At 42.8% G+C, this 25,441-nt stretch overlaps 1 protein-coding gene and 1 long non-coding RNA gene across 2 annotated transcripts in view; one reads left to right on the top strand and one right to left on the bottom strand.

Moving 5' to 3' along the window:
* The window catches only part of WWC3 (WWC family member 3), a 140,534-nt gene that overhangs the window by 40,752 nt on the left and 74,341 nt on the right, over nt 1–25,441 (top strand). Inside the window, exons 2-3 of the mRNA XM_072137840.1 lie at nt 20,246–20,355; nt 22,396–22,599. Coding sequence (XP_071993941.1) covers nt 20,246–20,355; nt 22,396–22,599 — 314 coding nt within the window. The remainder of the gene's footprint in view (nt 1–20,245; nt 20,356–22,395; nt 22,600–25,441) is intronic.
* Nucleotides 1–25,441, bottom strand: part of LOC140119140 (uncharacterized) — a 202,566-nt gene that overhangs the window by 129,390 nt on the left and 47,735 nt on the right. The window lies entirely within an intron of this gene.

Raw genomic sequence — 25,441 nt, 5'->3', positions numbered from 1 at the left:
TCCTGTACCCTTTTACTGTTCCGTTAAATTGTGCATTTTCATTTAGCGAGTTTGGAGATTTGGAAATGGCACAGTTCTGATATTACTTTGAGGCTGGAATTTAGGAAGAATGTTATTGTCCCCTCCTGTTTCTGCTTTCTCTGCCAACATAGTTTTCCTGTGCAATCCCAGTTTAAATTACTTTTTCCTCTTATTGTTTGTTTAAAGTCTCCATAGACTTATCCCCACAGCCTCTTAAACTCATGTTTGTTTCGATTTACAGTACTGCAATCTTTACTTATGCATGTCACAATGGAAGGAGGAAAGTATAGAGGAGGGGTGTACATTAGAAATCCACTTCAATTTGGGTGGAAGTAAAATGGGTTACTATTGAGAATGTAAAAACATTGAAAACAATACAAGTCTAAGATTTCCGAGAGGGGTTATATTTTAGAATGGTTTAAAGGAAACCTATGAACCTACTGCATATACACATTTAGCCTAAGTCTGCTGCACTGTCCTCAAGTTCTGCATTAAATTGAGCAGGCCATTGGCACAACAAGAGAACCAGAGGTTCAGGAATGATATTACTTTTAATTTGCTGCAGGTTAGTCTTGGACTAACATTCTGCTATTGAAGTCAAGAACATTGCCTCGGTACTGTTCTCAGCCTCAAGGGACTCTGTCACCAGATTTTATCCCATTAAGTTTATAGTCCTATATGGATCTCATCCAAATTTTTTGGAATTTGAGAGTTTGCAATTGTTAATGAATATATTGATCGGGAAAGGAAGAGGGGCCTCATTAAACAAATATTTCTGTGTAAATTTCTATATGATGAGAGTGTCTCCTTTCCGAATTTTTACATGTATTATTTAGCATCTCAGATCTCTACTTGATATATTTGAATTATTGGAATATAGTCAACTACCATCTCAAACATTTGGTACATGACCTTTGGCCAAATCGCTTAATAATTATTGGGTTAACTTGAAGATCATAAAAGGGTCTACCTCTTCGGCTACAATATGGGATAACAAAAATGTCCAGGAATTATCGGGTCATGAAAGTAAGAGATATTGGGAGATATTGGGAATTCGAAAAAAACACTTGTTTGTGGATGGTATAATGAAATCTACTGAAGAATTCTCCACAAAATATGGGATGAGGGGACTGCCGCCACCTTTTAATGTAGCTAATGATATATGATAAAGAACATTTTATTGTTCAAGCAATACGGGTAGCATAATGGGGTATTGGATAAACGTGATATTGAAGTGGTCTTAATATATTGCAGTATATACTGCAGTAGGAGGGCAATACAATACTGTTTATAGGCCTAAGACTACCTGAGGCAGAGTATAAAGCTTCAAGTACAAGGCAATCTGGGGGTTCCCATCTGTCATATACCATTTATAAAACTCCGCTCTTATGTAGCAGAGAAACCTTTGGCTGTTTGACTGCAAATTCTCACTATAAACACACGCCTGGAAAGTCCACCATAAATGAATGCTCTATAATGAAATTGCCATGGGAAATACTAGGAGACAAGCAGAGGTTTCGGTAGATATCAGCGTCTACGTAAGAACCATCCCCAGGAGTGACAGCTTTTATTGTGCATTTTAGAAAGGAGAGATATTTACAGATGTTTTACATTGGATAAAATGCCAAGTTTAATTCTTTCAAAAGTACTTCTGGGAACTATATGCCCCCACACATTACAAACTATCCCAAGAATTGAGAGCGGTAGCGATCACTCTGTGTACTCTGTCAGACGCTGGGAGTGTCTGAAGGCCTTGAGGAAGCCATAGAAGCCTTGTCAGTGTTATGATTTCAGACATGGAAAGCAGAGGAAACATTCCTTCTAATTCATCTCGCTATGTAATATTTGGAAAATGCAGCTTTTCAACATTGTTTAAAGTAAACATTGAAATGTTGTCTGTGTCTGATTATTAAAAGGTTGGCTAGTTTACCTCATTTTTCTCGTAATGTATGTGTTAGTGTGGGTGGCAGAATAGTAGGTAATTTACCAATATACATCTATTAATAGTTCTGCACTGCTCTCTTGATATATAAAGTGAAGCCTCCTGTCTTTTACCTCATCAGCCAGACATTTCTGTCCATAAAATGGCTGCAGATGGAGGGTCATTGGATCTCCAACTGGCGATTGCTCATGGGCAGTAAGAGATCACATGACCATCTGCAGCCATTTTATTTTCCATCCAGACCCATTACCAGGAAGCAGAGTTGTCTCGGGCCGCTGTCTAGCACCTTAAAGCAATCAGGAGACTTAAGCCCCAGAGCAGAGGTCCACCATCCGGACTCGGCTCCATCTGTACCAGCCCAGCCTGAAGTTACTACCAGGCTGTGAGCAATTCTTCCAGGGGACCAGCTATCTTCATCAACCTTCTAGCTTGCTGAATCTGCTGCTACTGTTTGGCCGTTGCCTGCTGTTTGAAGTTGAATAAAGCTCTGCAAGTTGATTTGCACAACGCGCCTCAGTGTAATCCCTGGATCCGGCTGTATCACCATCACGGGCTCCCTAAAATCACAGTGACCAGTGACCACAGCGTGCCTAGGCTGCAACCGCCAGCTGGTATTCTGGGCCCCGGCTGTCTACAGCCACCATGGAAAGGCTAGGCCCCGGTGGGGGGGTGTTGCACATCTAAGATTAGCTTCCCACTACTTAAGTGGCAGATCCTGCAGCTTTTGGCTTTTCATGTTTTACATTGTCATGTCATTTGCATATCATATATTAATCTTTCGTTGTAATAATTTCAGGACTGGATCTTACTATGTACTATGTCCCCTACTTAAGAACACCCGACCTACAGACGACCCTTAGTTACAAACGGACCTCTGGCTATTGGTAATTTACTGTTCTTTAGCCCTAGACTTCAATGATCGACTGTAGCAGTTATCAGAGGTGCCTGCAATTAAGCTTTATTGGTAATCCTGGCTCTTATGACAAACCAACATTTTTAAAATCCAATTGTCACAGAGATCAAAAAAATTCTGTCTTGGGTTACAATTAGAGATGAGCGAACATGCTCGTCCGAGCTTGATGCTCGGTCGAGCATTAGGGTACTCGAAACTGCTCGTTACTCGGACGAATACTTCGCCCGCTCGAGAAAATGGCAGCTCCCGCCGTTTTGCTTTTTGGCGGCCAGAAACAGAGCCAATCACAAGCCAGGAGACTCTGCACTCCACCCAGCATGACGTGGTACCCTTACACGTCGATAGCAGTGGTTGGCTGGCCAGATCAGGTGACCCTGGGATAGACTAGCCGCTGGCCGCGCTGCTCGGATCATTCTGTCTCTGGATGCCGCTAGGGAGAGAGCTGCTGCTGGTCAGGGAAAGCGTTAGGGTGTTCTATTAGCTTACTGTTAGGCAGGAGTGATTCTCAAAGAACCCAACAGCCCTTCTTAGGGCTACAATAACGTTCTACTTTTTTTATTTTAATTTGCATCTTTTACCATTTTGTGAGGAATTAGCAGGGGGACTTGCTACCGTTGTGTTTAGCTCTTAGTGGCACACATATCCATAGCAAAGACCGAAGTGGGAAAATTCAGTAGGGGTTGGATTTCTATTAGGCAATAACTCAGTGTCATCTCATCTGGCATAGTAGTGTGCTTCCTTTGATACTTGGCTAGAAAATAGCCATAGGAGAATACAAACAGCTTCTTGAAGCCTACAGTAGCGTTCTATATATTTGATTTCTGGTTGATCTGCTGGTGGCTGTAGTTTCTGCAGTGCATGTACTTGCCAATTCTGAGCAATTTGTAGTGAGACTTGCGACCGCTGTGTTCTGCGCTTAGTGGCGCACATATCCATAGCAAAGGCCGAAGTGGCAAAATTCAGTAGGGGTTGGATTTCTATTAGGCAATAACTCAGTGTCATCTCATCTGGCATAGTAGTGTGCTTCCTTTGATACTTGGCTAGAAAATAGCCATAGGAGAATACAAACAGCTTCTTGAAGCCTACAGTAGCGTTCTATATATTTGATTTCTGGTTGATCTGCTGGTGGCTGTAGTTTCTGCAGTGCATGTACTTGCCAATTCTGAGCAATTTGTAGTGAGACTTGCGACCGCTGTGTTCTGCGCTTAGTGGCGCACATATCCATAGCAAAGGCCGAAGTGGCAAAATTCAGTAGGGGTTGGATTTCTATTAGGCAATAACTCAGTGTCATCTCATCTGGCATAGTAGTGTGCTTCCTTTGATACTTGGCTAGAAAATAGCCATAGGAGAATACAAACAGCTTCTTGAAGCCTACAGTAGCGTTCTATATATTTGATTTCTGGTTGATCTGCTGGTGGCTGTAGTTTCTGCAGTGCATGTACTTGCCAATTCTGAGCAATTTGTAGTGAGACTTGCGACCGCTGTGTTCTGCGCTTAGTGGCGCACATATCCATAGCAAAGGCCGAAGTGGCAAAATTCAGTAGGGGTTGGATTTCTATTAGGCAATAACTCAGTGTCATCTCATCTGGCATAGTAGTGTGCTTCCTTTGATACTTGGCTAGAAAATAGCCATAGGAGAATACAAACAGCTTCTTGAAGCCTACAGTAGCGTTCTATATATTTGATTTCTGGTTGATCTGCTGGTGGCTGTAGTTTCTGCAGTGCATGTACTTGCCAATTCTGAGCAATTTGTAGTGAGACTTGCGACCGCTGTGTTCTGCGCTTAGTGGCGCACATATCCATAGCAAAGGCCGAAGTGGCAAAATTCAGTAGGGGTTGGATTTCTATTAGGCAATAACTCAGTGTCATCTCATCTGGCATAGTAGTGTGCTTCCTTTGATACTTGGCTAGAAAATAGCCATAGCAATAGGATAGGATTGTTTGGTTTTAAAAACTCAAAAAAAAACAAAAAACACAAAAAAAAAAAAAACACACAAAAAAACACCAAAAAAAACAAAAAGAAGTAAAAAAAAAAAAAAAGTTATAACTCTCATTTTAAAAATGTTTAACCCGAGGGCTAGGGGTAGAGGACGAGGGCGGGGACGTGGGCGTCCAACTACTGCAGGGGTCAGAGGCCGTGGTCCTGGGCGGGGTGAGACACCACCTGCTGATGAGGGAGCAGGGGAACGCCGCAGAGCTACACTCCCTAGGTTCATGTCTGAAGTTACTGGGACTCGTGGTAGAGCACTGTTGAGGGCAGAACAGTGCGAACAGGTGATGTCGTGGATTGCTGACAATGCTTCGAGCAATTTGTCCACCACCAGTCAGTCTTCCACGCAGTCCACCCATGTCACCGAAATCCCCACTCCTCCAGCTCCTGCACCTCAGCCTCCTCCCCCCCAGTCTGCCCCCTCCCAGGAAAATTTGGCATTTGAACCGGCATACTCTGAGGAACTGTTTTCTGGACCCTTCCCACAGTCACAAACCACTTGTCCGGTTGCTGCTGAGCAATTTTCCGATGCCCAGGTTTTCCACCAGTCACAGTCTGTGGGTGATGATGACCTTCTTGACGTAGTGGAAGTGTGTAAAGAGGTGTCCGACGATGAGGAGACACGGTTGTCAGACAGTGGGGAAGTTGTTGTCAGGGCAGGAAGTCCGAGGGGGGAGCAGACTGAGGGATCGGAGGATGATGAGGTGACAGACCCAAGCTGGGTTGAGAGGCCGGGTGAACACAGTGCTTCTGAGACGGAGGAGAGTCCTCGACCTGAACAGGTTGGAAGTCTGGAGGTTCAGAAGTCTGGAGGTTCTTTAAGGAAACACCGGATGACCGACGGACTGTGGTGTGCCACATTTGCCAAACCAGGCTCAGCAGGGGTTCCACCACTACTAGCTTAACTACCACCAGTATGCGCAGGCATATGAATGCTAAGCACCCCACTCAGTGGCAACAAGCCCGTTCACCTCCGGCCGTGCACACCACTGCTCCTTCCCCTGTGTCAGCTGCTAGTCAGCCCCCTGCCCAGGACCCTGGCACAAAAACCCCATCGTCGCCTCCACGATCCTCCACAGCATCCACCAGCGTTCAGCTCTCCATACCCCAGACGCTGGAGCGGAAACGCAAATATAGTGCAACCCACCCGCACGCCCAAGCCCTTAATGTGCACATCTCCAGATTGCTTAGCCTGGAGATGCTGCCCTATAGGCTAGTAGAGACCGAGGCCTTTCGCAACCTCATGGCGGCGGCCGCCCCTCGGTATTCGGTCCCCAGCCGCCACTACTTTTCCCGATGTGCCGTCCCAGCCCTGCACCAGCACGTGTCAGACAACATCATCCGTGCCCTGACCAACGCCGTTTCTGACAAGGTCCACCTGACCACGGACACGTGGACGAGTGCTGCCGGGCAGGGCCACTATATATCGCTGACGGCACATTGGGTTAACTTGGTGGAGGCTGGGACCGAGTCTGACCCTGGGGCTGCTCATATACTGCCGACGCCGAGGATTGCGGGGCCTACCTCGGTCCAGGTGTTTCAGGCCTACTATGCCTCCTCCTCCTCCCACCCCTCCTCCACCTCCTCCTCCGAACTACCATCCGTGGGCACGGCGCCATCAGTCGGTAGCTCTAGGCACAGCAGCAGTGCCGTCGCTAAGCGACAGCAGGCGGTGCTCAAACTGCTGAGCCTAGGCGACAAAAGGCACACCGCCCAAGAGCTATTACAGGGCATCACGGCGCAGACTGATCTGTGGCTGGCACCGCTGAACCTCAAGCCGGGAATGGTTGTGTGTGACAACGGCCGTAACCTGGTGGCGGCTCTGCAACTCGGCAGACTGACACATGTGCCATGCCTGGCCCATGTGTTAAATCTGATAGTGCAGCGTTTCCTCAAGACATACCCCAATCTGTCTGATTTGCTCACGAAGGTGCGCCGCATCTGTGCGCATTTCAGGAAGTCCAGCCCAGATGCTGCCACTCTCAGGGCAGCGCAGCGCCGCCTCCAACTGCCCGCTCACCGACTGTTGTGCGACGTGCCCACGAGGTGGAATTCAACACTGACCATGTTATCCAGAGTTTACCAGCAGCGCAGAGCGATTGTAGACTGCCAGATGTCAACTTCCACCAGAACTGGTAGTCAGGTCAGTCAGCTTCCTCAAGTCTACAATGAGGAGTGGACGTGGATGTCTGATATCTGTCAGGTGCTGAGTAACTTTGAGGAGTCAACACAGATGGTCAGTGGCGATGCCGCCATCATCAGCCTCACCATCCCGCTGCTTGGCCTGTTGAAAAACTCTCTGGTCAGCATGAAGTCGGAAGCTTTGCGCTCGTCACAAGAGACGGGGGAAGAATATTCCCTTGTTGATAGCCAAAGCACCCTGAGGTCTGTTTCTCAGCGCATATCGGAGGAGGTGGAGGTGGAGGAGGATGAGGAGGAAGAGGAGGAGAATGTTGGCGAGACACAAGAGGGGACCATTGTTGAGTCCTTCACTGTTCAGCGTGTATGGGCAGAAGAAGAGGAGTTGGAGGAGTTGGAGGAGGAGGAAATGGACAGTCAGGCCAGTGAGGGGAGTGAATTCTTACGCGTTGGTACTCTGGCGCATATGGCAGATTTCATGCTAGGCTGCCTATCCCGTGACCCTCGCGTTCAAAGAATTTATTCCAGCACCGATTACTGGGTGTTCACTCTCCTGGACCCACGGTACAAGCAAAATCTTCCCACTCTCATCCCTGGAGAGGAAAGGAGTGTGAGAATGCATGAATACCAGCAGGCCCTGGTGCACAAGCTGAAACAGTATTTCCCTTCTGACAGCGCTAGCGGCAGAGTGCGTAGTTCTGCGGGACAAGTAGCGAGGGAGAGTAGGCGAGCAGGCAGCTTGTCCAGCACTGGCAAGGGTACGCTTTACAAGGCTTTTGCCAGCTTTATGTCACCCCAGCAAGACACTGTCACCTGTCCCCAGTCTCGGCAGAGTAGGGCTGATCTTTACAGAAAGATGGTGAGGGAGTACGTAGCTGACCATACCATCGTCCTAAATGATCACACAGCTCCCTACAACTACTGGGTTTCAAAGCTGGACATGTGGCACGAACTGGCGCTGTACGCCTTGGAGGTTCTTGCCTGCCCTGCCGCTAGCGTCTTGTCCGAGCGGGTTTTCAGTGCAGCTGGTGGCATCATCACCGATAAGCGTACACGCCTGTCGACTGACAGCGCTGACAGGCTGACGCTTATTAAAATGAATAAAGGCTGGATTTCTCAGAATTTCCAATCTCCACCAGGTGAAGGAAGCTCAACCTGAATAATTGATCCACTCCTCCTCCTCCTCCTCATTTTCCTCCTTCTCCTCCTCTTTGTACAGTAAAGCAGAGGAAAATGGCTATTTTTTGACAGGGCCCACTGGCTCTTGCTATAGTACTTCATGCATTTAATTTTTCTGGAGGGCCACCTACCCGGTCCTCTGTTTGAAACAATTTTTGTGAGTGCCACATACAGGCACTCAATCTATTCCATTTTTCTGGAGGGCCACCTACCCGGTCCTCTGTTTTAAAAAATTTTTGGGACTGCCACATACAGGCACTCAATCTATTCCATTTTACTGGAGGGCCACCTACCTGCTCCTCTGGTTTGAAACATTTTTGGGACTGCCACATACAGGCACTCAATCTATTCCATTTTACTGCAGGGCCACCTACCTGCTCCTCTGGTTTGAACAATTTTTGGGACTGCCACATACAGGCACTCAATCTATTCCATTTTACTGGAGGGCCACCTACCTGCTCCTCTGGTTTGAAACATTTTTGGGACTGCCACATACAGGCACTCAATCTATTCCATTTTACTGCAGGGCCACCTACCTGCTCCTCTGGTTTGAACAATTTTTGGGACTGCCACATACAGGCACTCAATCTATTCCATTTTACTGCAGGGCCACCTACCTGCTCCTCTGGTTTGAACAATTTTTGGGACTGCCACATACAGGCACTCAATCTATTCCATTTTACTGGAGGGCCACCTACCTGCTCCTCTGGTTTGAAACATTTTTGGGACTGCCACATACAGGCACTCAATCTATCCCATTTTACTGGAGGGCCACCTACCTGCTCCTCTGGTTTGAAAAATGTTTGGGACTGCCACATACAGGCACTATCCAAATTAAATTGTCTCCATAGCAGCCTCCACACGTTGTCTCCATTGCTACCTCCAAAAGTCGTCCATATAGCTGCCTCCATACATCGTCCCTTTATCAAACGAGGTGTGTCAGGCAGAAATTTGGGTTGTTTTCATGGATTCCACATCAAAGTTGTTAACTTTGTCGCCACCCTGCTGTGTTATCCACAAAATATACTGGCAAACTTTTACCATTTAGGGATATTATTTCAGCGCTTCTTGCGCATCTGTTTATATTCCCCTCACCCGGCATATCCTAAACTTATAAGAACGCTACTACACTTGATCTTATACAAAAGGTTCTTAGAAGTGCTGTTTGGGGAGTAGCCTAGAGACAGGGGCTTGGATTGGCGAAAGCTCGCCTGGCAGCGGAACGCCAGCTCCATGCGCATCATGCGCTTCTTGCGCATCTGTTTACATTCCCCTCACCCGCCATATCCCAAACTTATAAGAACGCTACTACACTTAACTTGGTGCAGGCTGGGACCGAGTCTGACCCTGGGGCTGGTCATATACTGCCGACGCAGAGAATTGCGGGGCCTACCTCGGTCCAGGTCTCAAAGGCCTACTATACCTCCTCCCACCCCTCCTCCACCTCCTCCTCCTCCGAATTACCATCCGTGGGCATGGCGCCATCAGTCGGTAGCTCTAGGCACAGCAGCAGTGCCGTCGCTAAGCGACAGCAGGCGGTGCTGAAACTGCTGAGCCTAGGCGATAAAAGGCACACCGCCCAAGAGCTATTACAGGGCATTCCACATCAAAGTTGTTAACTTTGTCGCCACCCTGCTGTGTAATCCCCAAAATATACTTGCAAACTTTTACCATTTAGGGATATTATTTCAGCGCTTCTTGCGCATCTGTTTACATTCCCCTCACCCGCCATATCCTAAACTTATAAGAACGCTACTACACTTGATCTTATACAAAAGGTTCTTAGAAGTGCTGTTTGGGGAGTAGCCTATAGACAGGGGCTTGGATTGGCGAAAGCTCGCCTGGCAGCGGAGCGCCAGCTCCATGCCAAGATCCAACTAACATAGTTTTAACTGCAGCACCTTTAATCTACTACTAGTTCACTGCCTCCATACATGGTCCCCTTATCAAACGAGCTGTGTCAGGCAGAATTTTGGGTTGTTTTCATGGCTTCCATGTTAACTTTGTCGCCACCCTGCTGTGTAATCCACAAAATATACTGGCAAACTTTTATCATGTACCGATATTATTTGAGCGCTTCTTGCTCACCTCCTTTGGTTCCTCTCTGCCACCCATTGGTTTGAAGCCTGAGTCCATTTAGGGTATGTCGCCATGCCACTCTCTAGCCTGCCGCTGCTGCCGCTGCCTCTGCATGCCGTCCCCTATAGTGTCAGGGTCAATTATTGGATGTTTTAGATGCTATCTAGCTTCATTCTGTCACTCTGTCATGGCCATGCTGTTGGCCATAATTTTGGCATAATGGTGCGATTATGCAGCCTCAGAGGCATCCATGCATGCTGCCCCTGCTGTTTCCTGTCCATTTCCGTGGTGTTTCCATCCTTTTCTGAGGTTCCCAGGTGTTTGGCCAAGCTTCCCTGTGCAGAGCCTTGGTCCCCTTGAAAAATGCTCGAGTCTCCCATTGACTTCAATGGGGTTCGTTATTCGAGACGAGCACTCGAGCATCGGGAAAAGTTCGTCTCGAATAACGAGTACCCGAGCATTTTAGTGTTCGCTCATCTCTAGTTACAATTATAAAATATACCAGTTCCGACTTGCATACAAACTCACCTTAAGAACAAACCTACAGAACCGATCTTGTACATAAACAAGGGGACTATCTGTAATGACTAGTAAAATTAAGATCTACATCTCTAACATTAAAAAGACTACATGAATTTGTAAGGCAGTGGAGATAAGCCATAACCATATTTGTTGCTGATGCTCTGTCACATTGCTATGTACAGATTTTGTACACTTAAGAATCTTGGAAACATGTACTGATGATGAAAATCACTTTTTTCTATAAGTTTATATTTATATTAAATGATAAAACGTGAGATTGTTTCTAGATCTGTCCAAAAAAATATTAAAGGGGATGTCTAGTTGAATACAATTCTATGTAAAATGGGGTTACTGATATATTAGCTATTTATAGGACAGTCATATGAAACAACAGGAGTGAGGGCCCTGCTCACAAGAGCTTACAGTCTATGAGGATGAACTTTCTTGATATTTAAAATGAAGTCTTCAGTCTTTTACCTCATCAGCCAGAGATTTCTGACCATAAACTGGTTGCACACAGAGGGAAATGTGATCTCCATGTGTCCATGAGCAATCGCCCTGCCAGGACCTTATGAAAGGATTCAGAATATAAGATCAAGGTCCTGGCAGGGAGATTGTTCAAATGACCCTCCGTCTGCGGCTATTTTATGGTGAAGAATGTCTGTCCATGTCTTAACATATGAATAAAGTGGCGCAGAATTTTGATATACTATAAGCAATATATGTGAAACTTTTAAAATATTAAGTTTGGGGAACAAAGAGGCACTATTTCTTTAAATGGCAGGTCAAAAGTCTGGTATCTCCCCATACCGTCCATCTGCAGGTCTTTGAGTGTAATAACTTGCAATTTGGCATGAACAAATCCCAGACCCATTCTGGGAATCTTCGAGCATATGTGCTTTGTTGTCTTACAACTGTGCACAGTACATCTCCTTTTAGGGGGAGCATTAGGATACCCTAGGAAATGCTTATTTTGAGGGGGCCTTGAAATAAAATTGGGGTTGCCCCAAGCAGACAGACCCTTTAAGACAAAAATATTGAAATAGATAAAAAATATTTGTATTTTTTCATGGCATAGTCCAAGAGTGTACGGAAATGACTAGCATACAACAATAAAGGAGTATTTACATTTCTTAATAGCCAGACACAGATCATGTGAACACAAGATACAGATTTTACTACAGTGTAGGTGTTTTCTGTTAATATGTATGTAAAACAAAGCAGGTTTTTCTGCTGTACTCTTACAAAAATAATATAAAATGTACGGAATGGAATTCAGGAACTCATGTCTAGACTTTATTTGCCCAATGGTAAATACATTAAAAGCAGCAGCTGTTACACCTCATAAATATCGACATTGATTTTATACCTTCAAACCGGAAAAAAATGCGTAAGGTAACAACCCTGTGTTGGTTTTCCTTCTACAAGCTGCTTTACTAAGGTGTGGGATCCTGTCCGGGTTCAATGGGTGGCCTTATGTGAACTTTAGCATATAAATGGTCCCACAGCCAGTATGTACATACAGTGTTCAGTGGATGTTTAAAATCTTTTCCATGTTTCACACTTTGGCAAATATATAGAACACATTTGTGTAAAGCCTTTTATTCCTATACAAGCTGAAATCCCATCACCTGATATCCTAGCATTTTTTAAAATACCAAAATACCTGATTAAGCAGAATTTGACTTTAAAGGGGTTGTCCGAGACATATAAAAAGCAACTATGTGGAGTGGGGGAGAGCTTGAAAAAAATAAACATCTACTTGCCTCGTAGTGCCTCCTGGTGTCTTGCTCTGCGGTCTCTCCATGCCGCGCCCCTGTTTGTTGAGACCACAGTGTGGGACACCAGGAGGGAAGGCTGAGGTAAGTACATTTTATTTTTTTAAGTATCTCCTACGACCCACCCCGCCCTCCCGGCCACATAGCTGTTTTTATAAGTCTCGGACAATCCTTTTAAAGATGCCCATTTAGACTGATTTCTTTCCCAACACGATAGAACAAACGTGTAACTGTCTGACGAGTGCCTGTGTTTTAAAGAGTGGATTAACAGCAAGGGTACCCTTTACTTGCAGGGGAAAATGGACAAAAACTAAATGAATAATAATAAAATTGAGTCTTTATTAGTAATACACATATACATATACAAAAAGAAAGTGCCAACATGAACTGGCACTATTGTGTGAATAAGGATAAAATACAGTAAAATACCGAGTGGTATGGCACAGATACAAAAGCGGACCAACCCGGACAATGTGGAGGATAGGTAATATACACAATGTAGTAAAGTAAAGCTGGACAAAAGGTATATGCTAAACACAGGATATCCAAGTGGACACTATGTTAGAATGTTTAATAAAAGCAGTTGCAACAATTCCCTATAGAGGGGCTGGTTGTGTTGAGTAGATATTAGGAAATAGATGCCAGCTCTTACCGAGTTGAAGGGGGTGATAATGCTCCTCCGTCCCGGATAGACCGCGTCCCCGACGCACGTTACAGCTCAGGATGAGCCTTTGCCACCCCCCAGACGAAGGCTCATTCCGAGCCGAAACACGCGTCAGGAACGCGTTACTGCTTTTTTACATTTTTGTCTCTCAATTTGGGCACAACTCATCCATCCCGACACTATTCCAGCACTTCTAGTTTCCAGGCACTTTTTTCGGTGCATAAACACAACAAAAAAAGGAAATCTACCATCCCCTCCATAAATGTTTACTTTTCTGACTCTCATTTGTTCTTCTTACGGTGCAACAAATACATTAAGGGTGTGTACCACAATATAACATCACAGTGCAAAACACAGCTAAAAAAACAACTAGCACCAAAAATAAAGAATGCACCAATGAATCTAATGTGTATGACCAAACTGAATGTCTGAGTATCACATCTGTTCCTGTCCTGCCCCTTCACTGTGCAGTTTCCAAGAATACAAATGATGGCTGAGTAAGGAATATGCAAATAAAAACTATGGCTCCAGTGCAAAGCAGCTCACTATACATTTATGGATGACTTTTAGGAAACCTTTTGATAATGGCCAATCCATTGAGTCTTTTCCAAAAGTAATCAACATCCAAATGATTATTGTTCCTCCTCATTATTTAGGTGACTAGTTTGGCTAGGTGAGGGGCTATTGTAGAGAACAATGAGAGCCATGCAAATGTATCACCAATTCTCTACCAGCCTCTGACTAGATGGATTGGCTAGAGACTTCAACGACAGTTGGGACAAAGATTCGGACTGAGCGCGGGATTTAAAATTCAGATTGTGTCGCAAGACAATGCACTTACATATACTAGGAAGAAGAAGGTAAACTCTGGCAGACCTGAGCGGGGAAGTGGCACATGCAGGATATTGGGCGCACCATCTTAGTGAATAGCGCCATGGTGCATTATTGACGGACAATGCACTTTCGGTGAACTCCGTGGGCATTGGGTAAGTAAATGTGCCCCAATACATCCTTGGCCACTTGGGACTGGAGGAAGAGTGAGAAAGTGTGGATCGGATTATTTGTGGAGGTCCTCCTGACCCTAAGTTTATTCCTCTACAGGAGGATTTCAAATTTGACCTCCTTCTTTCAACTGTATTAGTGTCCTTAGGAGGCCGATACCATGAATGTTATGACAGAACAGAAGGCAATAACTTGCTTCTTAAATAGCTGTGTTGGCACTTCGCGATAAATAAGTGGATTTTGGTTGTAGTTTGGGCACTCGGTCTCTAAAAGGTTCGCCATCACTGATCTAGAACTTTGGATGATACATTGTTACATTTCTGCACTTTCTTGTTGCAAGAGATTTGACTGCTTTCTTAAGAACCTGTTGTATCTGCAGAAGTAAGCCTGCAAATAATTTACAGAAGTAATGTGCACATTCCTTAACTTTTCACCCAAAACTATGTCAGACTCTAAGGTAATTACATGCATCATTATGCCATTACTGACCTAGTTTGACCTTCTGTCATTTTGCCTTTAGGATTTAAGGGAAGATATGAAAAGTTCAGTGGAGTCTATGATAGTTATGTGGTGCAGTGTTTATGGAATGACAGGCCGGGAATGTTACCTTTTGGTTTCATGAAAGGACATTACTGACATAACCACATACCTTTGTAAATAATGCATACTAGAATCAGTGGAAAGGAGAAAGTCTAGTTTTACCTGTTTAGAAGGATCAATTCATTATTCTTAATGAAATATTCATGCTGCTTGTTACACATACTTGGCATAGTTGCTTAATACCCTTCATAATTGCTCAGTGCACAGAAACTAATTTTTTTCCGCTTTATTGCACATTTTATATGATGCATTATGTGAATACATTGTTTATATGATACCATAAATTGAGCCAATATCTAATCTAAAATTAATCAACGCTTATTTACCAGCATAAAGCATGTACAACTCATTCATTATTACATGTGCTTTGGAAGTCATTTTTGTTTCTTGTGTAATTTTAAAAAAAATGTTGCATGTCTGGAGGAAGTAGTACATGATACAAACTAACACAAGAAATAACTAGAATATTTGCACTCATAGCACTTGGGAGTGGAATGCAACTTTTTGCATGGAAATTGGGTCATGCTCAATGGAGAGTAATTTGTCTTAGAAAGGAGTCAACTTTTCTGTGCTGTACTACGGTGTGCTCCATTTATTAAAGGAAACCATTCACCACATTTTACCCCTTCAAACTAATATCCTATCAGGTAGGAAATAAAATGTCCTCTAGAGAATTCCCTCTTTTATGTGAAATTTTGCCCGTTTACATATAAAATTCTCCTCCAAGTTATGTAAAAATGTGCAAAGAGGAGTCATATTTGCCTCAGATGCGTCAAGTTTAGAAGCTTCATAGGGAGTGTCAATTCAGATGCATCTAATCAGGGCTGTGGAGTCAGTAACCAGCTTGGTGAAATCTGAATTGTAATAAAATGGACCCACTCTAAATCCACATTTATATAATAAAGTATTAAAAGTATGACATTTGTTTTTAATATAATATTCTTAATATAAGGATTTAGCCCAGGGGTGAGTAACGTTTATTGGTTTAAGGGCCACATTGTCATACTTAAGGGGTCACAGTAGCACCCTAGATTCACCAACAACCACAGTACCACAGTGCACCACATAAATTAAAAATACCACAGTACAGTAATACCACTTCAGAAAACAAATATTTCGTGAACCTTGGATTACAAGCATAATTTGTGATTGTAATCCAAACTCTTTTATCAAAGCTTGATTTTCCATAGGAAATAATTAAAATGCAGGCAATTCGTTCCACAAGGAACAAATGCCTCTGATTACGAGCTAAATTCTTACTTGTAATCCAAAGCACTCTCATATCAAAGCAAGATTTCTCAAAAAAATTGCTTTAGGAATTTTACTTTAATTTTTATTAAATGTTTTTAACTTTTTTTTCTCCTTTCTTAAGCCCCTTCCACACTGGCGTTTTTCACGCGCGAGTTCTGCATTGCACTCTGTCCCACTCTGTCCCATTGGCACATCTGCTTACTTGTCGGGAGATACGCGCGGAACGGTGCGCCCAAAATAGCATGTGAAGAACAATATATATGTGTGAAGAACACATTGCAGATGTATTTAAACATCTGCAATTTGTTCTTCACACACATATATATTGTTCTTCACATGCTATTTTGGGCGCACCGTTCCGCGCGTATCTCCCGACAAGTAAGCAGATGTGCTGAACATCTGTAATCTATTCTGCACTGTGTTCTGCACTGTGTTTTTCTCTTAAATGATCCTGTGTTCACTGTGTTCACTGTTTTTATTCTATTCTTCACTGTTCTTCACATCTGCTAACTTGTCGGGAGATAATATACACGGGGAACAGTGAAGAATAGATCGCAGATGTTTGCAACTTATCAGAAGACATTATTTTTCAATTAAATAACACATTTTAATCCCAAACCATGGTCCCTTTGAAAAATGCTCGAGTCTCCCATTGACTCGCGCGTGAAAAATGCGCCGAAAACGAAAAAAAAACGCTAACAACACGCGCGTGAAAAACGCAAAAACGCTAATTACTCCAAGGAAAAATGGAACAAAAACGCAGCCAAAAACGTCAGTTTTTCATGCATTGCACCCTGACGTGAAACGCAACGCTAGTGTGGAAGGGGCCTTAGACTTGGACGTGTATTTCTCTGATTGCTTGTTCAAGCATATTCACTGTAATACTATTACTAACAAACACAACACACTTAGCTCTGCTACATCATCCACCCTCACTCATCCACCCCCATCATTCCCCTCCCCCCAAGACCCCATAGCAGACTATTAAAACTGCAGACCACCAGAGCAGGCTCTTCCACTCTTTAATTATGCATGCCCCCTCGGTACATTAATATTCATACCCTTGGTTTGCTCACTCTCTCGTCGCACTGAGCGCATGCGCAAGATTTCCAGACAGTCGGATAATGTAACCGGCTGTCTGTTCTCGAGAAAACAGATGTAAAAAAACACGGAAAAAAAACACACATTACAAAAAATGTGACTGATCCTCAAGAATAATAGACCAGGGGCACTTATCCATAGGCATCGTGACTGTGGTAATAATCTTATATTTGTTATATATGGCCTCCTTTCTCTAAAATTAACTTTTATAATTATGATATTTATGGTTGTTGTTTCCAGAGCCCCTTAGTGCTGTAGGTTCGCAGGCTGTAAAATGTGCAGAGCAGGCCTCTTCTCTCTCTGCACTTCTTGCTTCCTCTAGATTACAAGGGAAGAGGGAGAGAGCAGGGGGTTGGGTGAGACATGTTTTGCTCATTGTAACAGCCTGTGAATCTGCAGCATTGAAGGGCTCTGGTAATGCCCTTGAGGCATATCAACATAATTTTAAAAGTTGATTTTAGAAGGAAGGACCTTAGCGGGGAAGCAACACATGCAGGATATCGCGGCACAGTACATTATGGTCGGACAATGCACCGGACGGACGGGTAAGTAAATGTGTCCCACAATGTTACACCATAGTCATGTGTGTCATAACCATGCCAGAAATCTCAGTTGTATTTTTAAGGGCCTGGGAAAATACATGTAAGCACAGACGTAGTTTTGTGTGACCGATGTAAAAATGAAACCTACGTAAAGCCTGTTTATCTAATTTTACAAACAGCTGTTAATTAGTTTGTTTTGCCAAACTTCCAGATCTCGTCCTAGAAATAACGAGTGGAGAGAAGCACTTTACGCCGGTTCTATTTATGTGGCTATGTCTGAACAATAAATCGAGCTCTTTAATCTCATAATAAAACTGAAGATGTAAAAATAGCAATCATCCGGGGAAGTGGCATGTGGCCACCGAGCGTGTTACAAACAGTTTGATACTAAACATAAACAGTTGCTGGAATGTCACATTCTGCAGAGTAGAACTTTTATTTTTGGGACTTGTTTTCTATATTTTACTATCTACTATCTACTTTTCTAGCCTATGTTTATAAGAATGATGTCATCCTATTTGAAGTTATATATTTAGTTATAAGACAGACCTAAAAAATTGTTCACATCTTATTTTGGCCATACACTTGTGTATAATAATAATATTACCTTTATTTATATAGTGTCATCATATTCTGATTAAAATATATGTATAACATTTAGAACATACAGCATTTTGTACGCTGCGAGCTGATCTGATGAAGTCACGTTTGTAGATTTCTAAACACGTTTACAAAACAATGGAAGAACCAAGACCGCACAGTGAAACAAACTCCTCAAAAGGATAGGTGCAAAACCTCCATGAGTCCCGGCTAGAACTTCCAGAAAAACAAAATAGTAGAAAAACAAAATAGCAGGCAGCACTCCAGGGTCCAAATAGTAGTAAAAGGTGAACACGTCTGCAGCTATAAAAAGATAAATGTATGAAAGTCAAGGCTAGCATTTGCATACCTCCCAACTTTTGAAGTAGTGAAAATTTGACAGATTTCTTTTCCCCTAAACCCTGCCTTTGCCCCACCCTTTACTTCATCCCAACACAGTATAGTTCCCCACCTCAGTGCCCCCCCATCTTACATTGTAGCTCCCACATTTTCAGTCCCCCCTCATATTGGAGCTACTTAAGCAGCTTTCCATTATAGTGTGCCCCCCAGCAGCTCTCCATTATAGTGTGCCCCGCCTCCAGCAGCTCCCCATCATAGTGTCCCCCCCAGCAGCTCCTCATCATAGTGACCCTCATCCAGCAGCTCCCCATCGTAGTGCACCCACCCGCAGCTCCCCATCATAGTGTTCCCTCTCCAGCAGCTCCCCATAATAGTGCCCCCCTCAAGCAGCTTCCCATCATAATGCCACCACTCCAGAAACTCCCCGTATTAGTGCCCCAGGAAGTTCCCCATTAAAGTCTGCCCCCCTTCAGCAGCTCCCCATCATAATGTGCCCCCATCGCCCAGCAACTCCTCTTCTGACTGTGACCCTTGCAGCAGCTGCCAGGGTGTGTGTCGGGGGAGATGGTCAGGGCTACATGGGAAGCAGAGCACTAAGGGAGGCAGGTAACTGTTTCCTGTGTCCCATTGAGCGTTTCTTGTTGGACCAGGAGGTGGGACACGGAGAAGATGTATGGGACACAGCAGGGCAAAAACAGGACAAACTCCCAACTGTCCAGGACGGCTCGACAGCCCTGAAAAATCGGGACTGTCCCGTTCCAACTAGCGCCCTCAGGGGGTATGTTATTTGGGCCTTCATTTGTCCCATAAATGTTACATCATAAATTTGTGTACTTGTTTTCTCTACAAAAATATCAACTCAATGGGAAAGTGTGGCATGAAACAAAATAGATTTATATACATAATTCATATACACCACTTATACAAGGAAATCTACCATCAAAATCGAGTAATGATAAACTAGGGACACTTAGACGAAAGTATGCTCACCTTGGCCATAGCATGGGACAGCATACAGCCGCGCTCTGGAGAGAGGGAGGGTGAGCAGGAATGAGGAGAAAGCGTCCGACACTATATTAGGGGAATTATAGGACATGTCCTCTATATCTCTGTGCTTGGTCACATTGCGGTGAGACAGTGGGGCATATTTACTTAACCATCCGGAGGAGTTCACAGAAAGTGGCCTCCTTTCTTTTAAAATCAACTAAAATTATGCTATTGCATCAGAGGGGCTCTGGTGGGTGTTTCCAAAGCCTCTCTGTGCTTCAGACTGAGTAGATAAACAGAACCTGTCTTCTCCTCCCCTGCTCTCTCCCTTCTCCATCTGGTTGTGTAATCTTGCAGCAGCAGGAAGATCAGGGGGGGGGACTGCTCTGCTCATTGTAACAGCCATTGGGAAACACCCACCAGAGCCCCTCAGGCTCATCAGCATGATTTTATGATTTCGTTATAGATTACCACAGTCATGGTGCCTTTATTACCACAGTCATCTATGAGTAATATATAGTAATAATCCTTTAAATATGGTCTTTAGGGTTTAATTTTCATCAGGTCTAACGAATATTTACTTTTGTCCTTTTCAGAATAACAAAACCTTTAACATTTGCCGACTGTGTTGGGAATGAGCTGCCTTTAGGATGGGAAATGGTTTACGATCAACAAATTGGTGTTTTTTACATGGACCATATAAACCGTGAGTATTTTATTTGATATTCTATGCTGTATACAAGATTCAGATATTTATGTAATATCACACACAATAACCTTAAAGGGATGTTTTGGGAAAATGTCGTTGACCTGTCCTTATTTTTTAGTATTAGTGATTGTTGGTGAATGTGAGTCTCCCATCAATCTCCCTACATGAAGAAACCACAGCACTCAAACAAGCAACTTCTCCACTGCATACCAAAAGTACATTTCAATAAAATTGATTTTGTTCCCCCTGCATTAAATTGAAGTTATGTCTCCCTCATACAACAAATGAAATTAGGCCATGGGATGTTTTTTGAACAGGGGGATCACAGCTACACCAAATACTATCATTTTCAATGTATAGGCACTCATTGGTTCTTAATGGACCATGCAAAAGTAATGTTTTTCATAGATCACTCAGACTATCATTTATGAGGATCATTAAAAATGGATACCAGTCTGCTTTTCACTGCCAATTAGGCACATTCATGTGTAGATAGCCTTAATGTTTGTCCTCCCTGGATTTAATCGTAATACTTAGGCCTCACGTACACAATTGTAAATTGTGCCCGTGAACTTGCAGCACAAACGGCACTTTTGACTTCTATTATACATAGTCATGGTGCAGTGAGTACAACATGTCTCACTGCATTTTGACAGAGCCAGGCAACTGATTTGTCCAGATTTGGAGTTCAAGAAAATATACCATTTGTTTTTCTGCATTAAGAACCAAACATACCTTGAGTATGTTTGGTTCACAATGGATAAAATCAAATGGTAGATTTCCTTTAAGCTCGTTTAAGACTTAGGGGGTCACATGGTGCATTCTTGGTCGGTTCTTAGTGTGTTTTTAAACACACTGAAAATGCATGCTTTTTAATATGTTTTTGCATGTTCACCATGTGTTTGGCTGGCTTGAATCCATTTTTCTATCATTTCACAGCTACTAACACTCCCACAAAGGAAGAAACATGGATTTCAACCATCCAAACACATAATGTAAATGCAAAAACGCATGAGTTTTAAAACGCACAAGAACTGGAACACACCCTAAGCTTTCAGTAGGGAAACAATGAAATCACTTACCTCCCCTTGCTCTTCTATAGACCTATAGCCTTATTATCTCTTTTGCCACTTAGGTTTTCTTTGATATATATATATTTTCACCCTGCGCTTTGCAAAATGCACTTATTAACCACCATATACAAGACCAGTGTCTGCTGCTGCTGTGGAAGATAGAAGCTGAACTGTGATTGGTTGTTATTTTACTGCAGGTCATTATTATGAGCTCCAAGGAGCTTTAATTGGTTACTATAGGCAATGAGTATAGCTTATGTGTGAGCTTATATGGATAGTGAGAGACAGTCAGATACAAAGACTATACAGAGACAGACAGTCAAGTCCAGAGAGAGAGTGAAAGAGAGACAGTTAAGTGCAGAGAGAGATAGTGAGAGAGAGTCAAGTACAGAGAGAGACAGTCAAGTACAGAGAGAGACAGTCAAGTACAGAGAGGCAGACTCAGGTACAGAGAGACAGAGTCAAAGACAGTCAGAGACAAAGACAATCAGAGACAGAGTAGTACAGAGAGACAGTCGAGTACAGAGAGACAGTCAGGCACAGAGACAGAGGTAGTCAGAGACAAAGACAGAGAGACAGTCAGGTACAGAGAAACAGTCAGAGACAGAGATTCATAGACAAAGACAGTCATAGAGAGACAGACAGTAAGTCAGTCAGAGACAGACAGAAACAGTCAGAAAAAACTAAAGAGATACATGTAAAATATCTTTTGTTAACCCATTTTATTTTGTTATAGCTAAGAGCATGTATTTACTACCCCCGGCAACGCCCGGAAATACACATGTAATTCTTCTTAGTCGGTCCAAGGACACTTTTGCTATTGGCCACCCGTGATTATGAGATATTCCACCATTAAAGTTAAAGATCAGTTATGAATGAACAAACAAACCAAATGTGAATGTATTTCTAGCGATACTCTAATTTTGTTAAATATATCAAACACATTTTCTTGTTGGCTTTGTAGAAATCACACAGATTGAGGACCCTCGAGAGCAATGGAGACGAGAACAAGAACGGATGCTGAAGGAGTATTTGGTTGTAGCCCAGGAGGCTCTTAATGCCAAAAAAGAGATTTATCAAATCAAACAGCAAAGGTTTGAGTTGGCTCAGGAAGAATATCAGCAACTCCATGAACTTTGTGAAGATGACAATCGTTCCCATGCCAGTTGTAAGTACAAAGATAGGACCAGGATGTTCCTATCCTGTACAGTTTTACTAAAAGATGTTAACTTGTTAATTGCATTAAAACTGTTATATAATTGTTTGTTGTAGTGTGCAGAATACAAACGTCCCTCACTGTGTTTTAGGGATACGGGTATTCATAGGGCTCCAGTTTGTTTGGTTTGATCGTGATTATTTTAACAAAAATATACAGCATATTATTACTTTTAATATTATTTATAAAGGACTATTAATTACACAGTGCTGAACATTTGGAAAAAGGGTTCAGGTACATAAAGTAAAAATACAAATAAGTAGGAAAGACACCAAACTGGCACAAGCAAAAGGAGGACTCTGCCTGTGAGAGATACATTGCCTTGCAAAAGTATTTGGCCCCCTTGAACTTTTCTACCTTTTGCCACATGTCAGGCTTCAAACAAAGATATAAAATTATAATTTTTTGGTAAAGAATAATAATAATAATTCTTTATTTACATAGCGCACACAGATTACGCAGCGCTGCACAAAGCATGTCAAATTGGTCCCTGTTCATATGGGGCTCACAATCTAATAGCATGTTTTGGAGTGTGGTAGGAAACCGGAGTACCCGGAGGAAACCCACGCAAACACGGAGAAAACATACAAACTCTTTGCAGATGTTGACCTGGGTGGGATTCAAACCCAGGACCCCAGCGCTGCAAGGCAGATGTACTACTCACTCAGCCACCGTACCGCCATCAACAACAACAAGTGGGACATAGTTGTGAAGTAGAACAATATTTTTCAGCTTTTGTAAAAAATAATAAACTAAAAAGTGGGATGTCCAATATTATTCGGCCCCTTTAAGTAAATACTTTGTAGCTCCACCTTTTGCAGCTACAACCCTAGACTGAAGGGGTGTTAGAGAGTTGGCTGGGAGACCAAAAAATAGAAAACTGCAGTAGTCGAAGCGAGAGATGATGAGGGCGTGGACTGGCAACTTTGTAGACTTCGGGTTGAAGAAGGATTGGATGTTCTTGAGGTAGATGTAGCAGGTTCATTTGAGTCAAAATACACAGGCCTGAAGCTAAATAATGCAAATGAAAATAATGACCTCTAAGATATCACTGACAATATATTTACCAATTGGAGAAGGGAATTGAAAAATGTAGGGAGTTCTTCAAAATTTATGAAAGGAGTTTTCCATATTAAATATTGTTTAACTTTTAGCCTAAGGATTGGTCGAACATCTCAGATTGTTGAGTGTCTGACACTAAGCATCACTACGGATCAGCTGTTCTCTGAGGCAGAAAAAACGTGATATCGCTACTACAATCACTTTCTTGCATAATGGGTCCTGGCCTTTAAAATTCAATTTACCTATCGAATGGGATTATATTTTGTTATACTCCATATACTCCATAGTCTCCATTTGTCCTAGTACAATCATTTGGCTACTGTTTTCGGCCCCATAGATAAGAATGCTGTCTGGCAGTGGCCGATGTGTGTAGGCCAGACATAAGACAAAGCCATTCATTATATAAACTACTGCAACCCACATGTTTGTTCCCACTGCGTTGCGTGAGCTTGTGATGGCGCATACATAACTAAAAAGGTTAATACTTTGTCATGTACAGTAGTTGTTTTCAAACAAATGGATCACATACCGATCATTGCATTTCTGGTATCGCCAGCCTTACTCATAAGGGAAGGATCACTATTTCATAAGAGGCAGAAATCTATTGCATGGATTATATTTGTTGCCCTTGTAGAATGTTTTCCCCGTGGTGAATCACATCCACCCACACATTACTCGTATTCCAGTTGTTTTTTGCTTTATATGAATGAAAGCTCTCCATGCATGAAATTATCAAGGAATATGATGTCATGGGAGAATTTTAAGTAGTTGCAGAAGTTTTGAATGTGTCATCTTTGTACATATCATTATAAAGTGAGAACATCTGATAGCAGGATGAGTCCTGACACCAAGAACAATATTGCAGTGATATGGTAGCTCCACCCCCAAGTACAATTTTGTTTTATTATTTTATCCTTGGTAATGTATTTCTGTTTTTGATTACAAAGTTAAGTTTTATCTTTAGAGGTTCATAGGAATGTTATAACTTCATCACTATGGAGGCCACTTTTACAAGAAAACAGCATATACTTAAAGCAGTGGATAGTCATATAATATTACTGGAACTTCAACTCCCCAAAAAATTTTACTACTCTGACCTCTAGAAATATATGACAGTGGTGGTTCAATAGTAGCATAAACAGAAAAATCTAATGCATAAATTGCACTACATGTATTTGATGCAGATTTTTTTTTCTCACTGTCTGACATGAAAAGAATGAACCTTTTCTGTATAAGGTCAAATCTGCCAAATGGCAGAATAATATGAGAGAGAATTTTTATGGCATTTTTTCCACCACTTTTTTCAAAATTTTTCCAAATTTGTATGGCCACCATATGGTCGAATCTGAGCTTTGCCAGACTCTACTGCCTAGATGTCACTTCACAAGTAGAATGAGCATTCAGCAGGAAAATTCTCCAAGCAGTGGTCCCTCCCTAAAAGTGTAATTGGGTATGTCTACAGGTGGGGTTGTCATAGGAACGTGCTGAAAATAAGGAATTATTCTTACCACTAATTTGGTTTCCACTAGTAACCCTCCCTTCTTTCTTGGTGTTGGGCCCAAGTGGTTATACATTGTGTAACTTTCCTGGTGGTACTTTGGTAGACACTAATGTAGGGTTTCTAGGTAGGAGCTTTTTATCTTTTGCAACTACAAGATAACAAGATGGGGCAGTCATAGTTACTAGTGGAAATCATTTTACCAGTAAGATTAATTGAGTTTCTGCAAAGTCA

The sequence above is a fragment of the Engystomops pustulosus genome, chromosome 2, assembly GCF_040894005.1.
Source record: "Engystomops pustulosus chromosome 2, aEngPut4.maternal, whole genome shotgun sequence".
NCBI classification, from domain to species: Eukaryota; Metazoa; Chordata; class Amphibia; order Anura; family Leptodactylidae; genus Engystomops; species Engystomops pustulosus.
The sequence above is the reverse complement of the archived record's forward strand: the minus strand, read 5'-3'. Positions and strand labels throughout refer to the sequence as shown.